Source organism: Sinocyclocheilus rhinocerous, unplaced genomic scaffold, assembly GCF_001515625.1.
Source record: "Sinocyclocheilus rhinocerous isolate Xijiao unplaced genomic scaffold, SAMN03320098_v1.1 scaffold578, whole genome shotgun sequence".
In the NCBI taxonomy this organism is placed as follows: Eukaryota; Metazoa; Chordata; class Actinopteri; order Cypriniformes; family Cyprinidae; genus Sinocyclocheilus; species Sinocyclocheilus rhinocerous.
Genome location: NW_015664024.1, coordinates 12,640 through 20,131, shown reverse-complemented (window position 1 = coordinate 20,131; position 7,492 = coordinate 12,640). Strand labels below are relative to the sequence as shown.

General features: G+C 41.2%; 1 protein-coding gene across 2 annotated transcripts; it reads left to right on the top strand.

The window, feature by feature from the left end:
* Positions 1–1,459: 1,459 nt before the first annotated feature.
* LOC107729406 (uncharacterized) lies at positions 1,460–5,082 on the top strand. 2 transcript variants are annotated; one of them, XM_016539892.1, is made up of 7 exons: positions 1,460–1,776; positions 1,856–1,975; positions 2,106–2,224; positions 3,743–3,890; positions 3,964–4,082; positions 4,192–4,346; positions 4,495–5,082. In XM_016539892.1, the coding sequence occupies exons 1-7, from the start codon at positions 1,539–1,541 to the stop codon at positions 4,961–4,963; spliced, it is 1,368 nt and encodes a 455-aa protein (XP_016395378.1). In that variant the 5' UTR covers positions 1,460–1,538; the 3' UTR covers positions 4,964–5,082. The 2 variants fall into 2 exon arrangements, with proteins under 2 accessions (XP_016395378.1, XP_016395377.1); XM_016539891.1 differs by having other exon boundaries at positions 4,192–4,446; positions 4,586–5,082.
* Positions 5,083–7,492: the final 2,410 nt, after the last annotated feature.

Sequence of the window (7,492 nt, the reverse complement as noted above, 5' to 3'; positions counted from 1 at the left end):
GAGCTGTAATGGTGCAGCTCTGTTCTGGAAAAGGGGGCGGGGAGCAGCAGCTCATTTGCATTTAATGAGCCAGGCACGAAAAACAGCTTGTTTCTGCTTCCACTTAAAATAGGCATTTTCAGAATTATATAATAAATGATCTGTGGAGTATTTTGAGCTGAAACTTCACACACACATTCTGGGGACACCAGAGACTTGTATTACATATTGTAAAAAGGGGCATAATATGTCTCCTTTAAAATACCATATGACCTGCTCTTTAAGAATGAACCATAGTCACCTACTGAAAGTTTCACTTTCAAATTTAAAGTGTCTTTTTTTTTTTTATAAATCTTATTTCAGTATTTCAAAAATGTAAATGTTTTTAAAACTCTATTCACATTTATGCAATTGTACGTGTGAAAACATCAAAAATAGATTTAGTTTGATTGGTAGCCTGTAGTGTTTTATTGTAATTGAGTTTGATTACATATAAGAATTTAATAGAAGATGATGCATACGTAATGTTACAAAAATTGGCCATATAATGGTAAAAATAACCCCTGAAAAGCAATTTAAGGAGGCAAATATCACCCTTCAGTGAAAATTCATTTCTTTCACTGCTGTGAACTAATCCCTGCACAGAATATTAAGAATATGAAAAGCTTTGGGAGCCAGCTGTTCACAGCAGAAAAAACACACTTAGTAAAATATTTTCTCCTTATTGTTAGCAATAAAATCCCAGAAAATTATGAGATATAATTTTTGTCAATTTTGCACATCCCTAGCTGGAACAGACTGTTGAAGAGGTTACCAATAGGGCCTTGGAGGAGAATAGATAGGAACTGAGCTGAACTGTTGCTGAATAACTGGAAAGGAGTCATATTAGAATAATATAATATTACCTTATATATTACTTATAAAATTAACATATCATACAACTCCTCTCTCTCTCTCTCTCTCTCTCTATATATATATATATATATAGTATATTTGATAACTATATTGTAATCATATATAATATTATAAGGTCATGCATGCACTGAGAGCGCTGAAGTAAACTAACCCTGAAACATAACCTACTCCGGAGCAGGTTATGTTCAGAGAGTAAGTTGCTATGGCTACTTACATACCCTGAGAGTTACCTCCGTTTTTGGAACCGGAAGCGGAGTTTATCCGCTTACTTACCCGTCACATAACCTGCATTCTAGAATACCCCCCAGGTAATGAAAAGTTCTACACACACTTGTGGTCTTCATGCTCACTTGAACACTTGCACAACATACAGGAAATACATCATATAAGTAGTCAAGTGGTCAAGCGTAAAGACTGCAAGTGTGGGTATTTGGACAAGGGGCCTGTCTTAAATCTCAGCATAATGAGGCACAGGTGAAAACAACAAGCTGACTGATTAACAGATTTGATTGGTCAGCCAATATCACTGAGCGATTCAAACGTGAGTACAAATAGCACAGCATGCCTCAGGTAGCTTGTCAAGGTGTAGAGTTAAGGTTTTTCTAATAATTCTGAGTTTCTTGGTGCTTGTTTGAAAACGTACCATGCCTTGGGCAAAGGGCATCTTGCTTTTCACAATGGCTGTGGTGACACTGAGTTCTTCTTTAAGGGCTGATCCTGGGGACTTTTCAGAAGTAGGTGCTGCTTATGGAGCAGCCTCTGAAAGCATGGCCCGTTTTGGCAAACTTTTAATTGGTGGTCAAGGTACAGTATCTAATAATAATGTGAAGATCTCTGCGTTGAGGTCAGTGGAGTCTGATGGGCACCAGTCAAATAAGGAAGGTAATTTTAAGATCCTATTTAAGATTTTTTTTTTTTTAAAGTGGAGTCTCTAACTTAAATTGAATTGTCTGTCTTTAAGCGTGGTTTCACTCTGCTAGCACTAAGCTGCACCGTCTGGGTTCTTCTGTACAATGTAGCAATGATTCAATGATCTTGCGCATTCCAGGACAGAGAATGCCACACTTTCTGGTTGACCGAGGTGAGTTTGTGTGGGTGGTTTCTGGATTTAAATGGTCAAAGTACTGCTGAAAGAAGCAGGTTTTAAAGGTGTGTGTTTTTTTTTTTTTTTTTTTTTCTCTCCCCCATAAACTTAATTTCTCAACCATCAGGAGAGGTGTCACCAGTGCCTTTGTCTGAGATGCCAGCTAGCTGTGGTTTCTCACTGAAGCGGGCACGCAGGGATGTGTCTCTTGTTGCTCCATACCGGGGCTGTCATGTCAGAAAACAGGTTAGTGTGCATGATAAAGATGACAAGTGTCAAGAGCGTCTGGCTGTAGCCTTGCACTTGCGTTCTCAGACTTGCACTCTGACACTTGCGCTTCCGCTAGCGACATCACTTGCAGTCTTTATTTTTTATTTTGTTCTATTACCGTACTTTTTGTTTGAATCTCTCAACATTTTACAACAGTAGCCAGGTGGTGAAGGAACTAAATTACAATGTCACTTGCAATCGCCACTTAATTGCACTCTCCGCTACCCTGCGACGTCACTTGCAATCGACAAATCGTGAGTGTTGCCAATGGAGACAAGCTGTGGTGGGGATTAGACAATTAAAACTAATTTAGTACTATAACATACAGGGTCCTGCAAGAAAGAGACAATACCCACAAATCTGTGGCCACAGAACATGAACGCAATGCATAAAGTCCCTCGTTAAGCACTTTCCTCCTGTAGAAAAACAAACACTTAAATGGCATAATGTATTAAGATACTTTAAATTCAATTAAAAGCTCACATTCGATATAGTTTTAATGTACTACAAGGCAAACAGATGGCTATGAACACAATCCGCAAACTATCACTTGTCCTCCCATACAGCAAAACGCTTAATGTGGCATAATAACGGACTAGGATAAAAACAATTCAGTAGCCTATATGTCTTGTTGTTGACTCAAAGTAGCCTATATACAGACCAACAAAGATGAACATGCATTAAGTGATTTTAAAAGGATCAACTCCGTACAGGCAAGCAGACGAGCCTGAATGCCATTATAAATAAAACGCATGTAGCTTAAATGGACAAAGACAACGATATAAAAGAGCTGTAGACAGTTTATTCTATATGGAAAAACGCTTAACACGAAACTGTGCGTGTTGCATTTATTCTGGGCTCACCTGCACATATTAGTTATGCATTTTAATGTAGAGGAGCATATCGACTTTGGCCTTTTTAGTCCATTATGCGGTATGGAAGGAAAATACTACACACATTATAATCTGCATATTTAATTTGATATTTTAATAGCATCTTAATACATGTTAAGTGTTTTTTTTTCTACAGGAGGAAAATGCTTAACGAGAGACTTTGTGCATTGCGTTCATATTCCGCTGTTCTGTGGCCACGGATTTGCGGGTCTCGTCTTTCTTGCAGGACCCTGCATGTTATAGTACCAAATTGGTTTTAATCGTTTAAGCACCACCACAGCTTGTCTCCATTGGCAACACTCACGATTTGTCGATTGCAAGTGACGTCGCAGGGTAGCGGAGAGTGCAATTAAGTGGCGATTGCAAGTGACATTGTAATTTAGTTCCTTCACCACCTGGCTACTGTTGTAAAATGTTGGGAGATTCAAAGTAATCAATAAATGGAACAAAATAAGACTGCAAGTGACCTTGCTAGCGCAAGTGTCTGAGAGTGCAAGGCTGCAGCCAGACCCTTCTCAAGTGTTCTCTCTGTTCCGCCCATGTGATGCCTTTTTGTGAGTTTGTTTGAAGGCTTTAACTTAATTTCTCAATCTCCTAACAGGGTGGAAGTTATATTCTGCCACTCATTATAATGGGAGCTCCAGTGCAAATGTCTTGCCCTGTGAGTCCTCTCCTCCCTTCTGTGACCTGCTTCTCCTCTGGCATGATTGTCACACTTGGCATCAGAGCAGATTATGTTAAAGTTAAAGGCAAGTCTCTTAATTCACATACATTCAATGTAAATTGAAAGAACCATGAGCTTGACACTTTCTCTACTTTTAGTTGATGGATCATGGCAGCCTCTGCTCCGAACATGCGCTCAATGCTCATTTACATTGGAGACCACTGCTGGTTCACTGGCTGTCACTGCACCATTCACGGGAAGCTGTTGGGAGATGACGGTAAGAATAACCGCGCACTTGATGTGATTTGTTGTTCACAATGTGTGGAATTGCTCTTATTTTTGTAATGCATTTCTACCATTTACTGGTTGACTTTGGTCTTCCTCAGGATACTGAAAGGCGACTCCCTTTGATGTACGGTGACCGGGAAGTGATTCTTTCCTGTCCTCTGACACAGCCAACTGTAGCCCCAACCACACCTGCTGTCCGTGACCCAACTGACATGCAACAGAGGATTGACCCTTTCCCTTTTGGAAGACCCTGGTGGTATCCTCCATATCCTGGTGTACCTGCTACCCTGCCTCCCACTGTGCCACCTACAACGACTACAACTGCTCCTTTTCAATATCCTTTCCAGCAACACATGTTCCCTCACAAGTATCCCATGCCAATATTTTTTTGGAAGACCCTGGTGGTATCCTCCATATCCTGGTGTACCTGCTACCCTGCCTCCCACTGTGCCAACTACAACTACTCCTTTTCAATATCCTTTCCAGCAACACATGTTCCCTCACAAGTATCCCATGCCAATATTTGATCCTTTTTACTCTAAAGGTGCCCCAGCTGCACCCCCAGCACCACAACATCCCTGGTACCCAAAGTTCCCTCCTTATATGAATGGCTTCCAAAGCCCAGTTGAAGTGACCACTCCTGCAGCGACCACAACTACCCCTGCCCCATACCAGCCTGAGCACCAGTATCCAGGTTATCCAATGTACCCACCATTCTATGGTCATCAGCCCAAGAAGTCTTTTGTGTCTCCAACTGTGAAATACCCTTTCATGCCCCAGTATCCTAAGGATCCAGTCTTTGGTCCCCGCAGCCCTAAATCGCAGCGTTCTCCTGCACCGTTTTCCTCATTCTACAGGTTTCGTAGATAACTCGCTTGATTGAGCAGATGAATGTACTCTGAAGTGGCGTTGCTTTTATTGACACCAGAACAAATTGAATGACATCAATAGTTGTTGGGTTTAAGCCTAATAAAGCTTTGTGACTTTAATGGGTGTTTTTGTGGAGTTTCTTTTGCTATTTGAGCAAATGGGAATGCTAACATTGAAGTCTCCCATTCGCTGCTGTAGAAGTTTACCCAACTTTAACGTGTTCTACTGTGGTGTAACCTGCAAATGTGGAAAGGTGTATTTTGCCAGTGAATATAGTTCCAAACAAAGCCATAACAGAACTGATGTGTGCCCCTGAGCAATGCACAGTGGTGTTTTGTAGAAGTAGAGTGCTTCTCATTTTATTTTTTTTCTCTTCCCTCGCTCCTTTTCCTGGTGTCTTAGCTCTACTGATGAAGGAACAATGCAGAAAACGAAAAGGAGCAATCAAAGGAAAGCTTGGATGTATTGGAATATTCTTGGTCACTTAATCACTTAAAATCATCAACTCTGCTCAAAAGATCTGTCCTCCGTTTTGTTGGATTGGTGATTTTAGAAATACTTGCTTTGTGTCTGGCGTAGTGATTGCAAGGTTAGATGTGTAACTTGGCGCACACATGGCAACTACAGCTTAGCACTTCCTGAGGAAGAGAGATTTGCAAGTTGGTGCCTTTCAGATCCAGCATTTGATTGGCCTATGCTGTTGGAGGTGGCCATGGTATGGTCCCTCTGGTATGAGGTCTATTTGCATAGCTTAATGTCCAAGTTTAGAACAATGTGTTTAATGTTTTTCCTATGCATAATTCACTTTCCAAAGCAATTCTAGAATAACCTACTCATTGTTCTGAAAATATGAAGACTGAACATTGACCCATGCATTCATATATGTATATACCTTAATAGGTAAGGTTACATACAATGTATCACACACAGTACTCATTAAGTCTATACATTTCTGTAAATGGATTTGAAGGTTTAATAAAATGTGTCCATTTTGTGAAGCCACAAGGCAAAACTGGTTTGGTCAGTCTGAGTGGTCGTTCACACTTGGGTCTCAAAAATGAGGGACTGTGATCAGCGAAAGAGCACATGGTGATTGGATCAGTCTTTGATCAATGGAATGCTGAAGTCCTCATCCTGCCCTCCACAACAAAGCACTTTCTGAACGGGGGTTACTGTATGTTAATGTTCCCTCCCCCCTCTCCACTCTCCACAAGAGGTAGTGTTTTATCTGAAGACAAAGGGCATTCTTTGTCCACGAAACCTGATCAATTCAAAATGAAGCTTTCCACATGTTTTGTGGTAAGTGGGTTGTCATCTGCTGTCCACTTCAGTTGTAATACTTAATGGGTTTTATTTAAAACTACCTCACTCTTCATTACTTGCCGCCTCGCAGTGCAATTAGAGAACTGAGAAGTCCTTCAAGATGGCTTTGATCAGTTTCTGGTTCACAGACTGGATGATGGAGCGAACATGAGGAAGCAACAATTTCAGAATCAGAATTAGCTTTATTCGCCATGTGTGTGCAAACTTTTATGAATTTTGTGTTTTTTTAGGAGCTCTTGCATACATATGACGAGAACAGAAAGAACAATTAAATAAGGCTAAAGAAAATAAAAAATTTATAATAATAATGTGGTAAAAATCTGGAACAGAAGATTTATGTACAGATTTGTGCATTATTTACTGTACAGTTGCATAAATAAAAATATGCGTATGTATTTACATAATACTTGAAAGACAGGCAATTGCTGGAAATGGAGAAATGAATGACAGAAAAAGATGGAGATGGCATGGGGGCAAAACAGTTTTTATGCCTAGATGTTCTAGAGCACAGAGATCTGTAGCGTCTGCCTGAGGGGAGAAGCGCAAACAGGTTGTGGCCAGGATGATAGGGTTCAGTGATGATGTTGCCTGCCCATTTCTTCACTCTGGAGTTGTACTGAAGGGTTGGGTTGAGTCCTGAAGGTTGGGCAGGTGCACACCAATTATCCTTTCAGCTGTCCTGACAATCCGTTGCAGTCTTCTTATATCTGATTTGCTGGCTGACCCAAACCAGACAGTTATAGAGGAGCACAGAACTGACTCAATAACAGCTGAGTAAAACTGTGTCCTCTGTGCCTGTGGCAGGTTGAACTTTTTCAGCTGGCGAAGGATGTACAGCCTCTGCTGGGCCATTTTTACAATAGAGTCAATGTGAATGTCCCACTTCAGATCCTGTGAAATGGTGGTGCCCAGGAACCTGAATGACTCTACTGCAGCCACAGTGCTGTTCATGATGATGAGTGGGGGGAGTGCAGGGGGGTTTCTCCTGAAGTCCACTATCATCCCCACAGTTTTGAGCATATTCAGCTCCAGGATGTTGTGACTGCACCGGACAGCCAGCTGCTCAACTTCTTGTCTGTAAGCAGACTCATCACCGTCCTGGATGAGGCCAATGACTGTAGTGTCATCCGCAAACTTCAGGAGCTTGACAGCTGGGTCTTTAGAGGTGAAGTCATTTGTGTAGAGGGAGAAGAGCAGTGGGGAGAG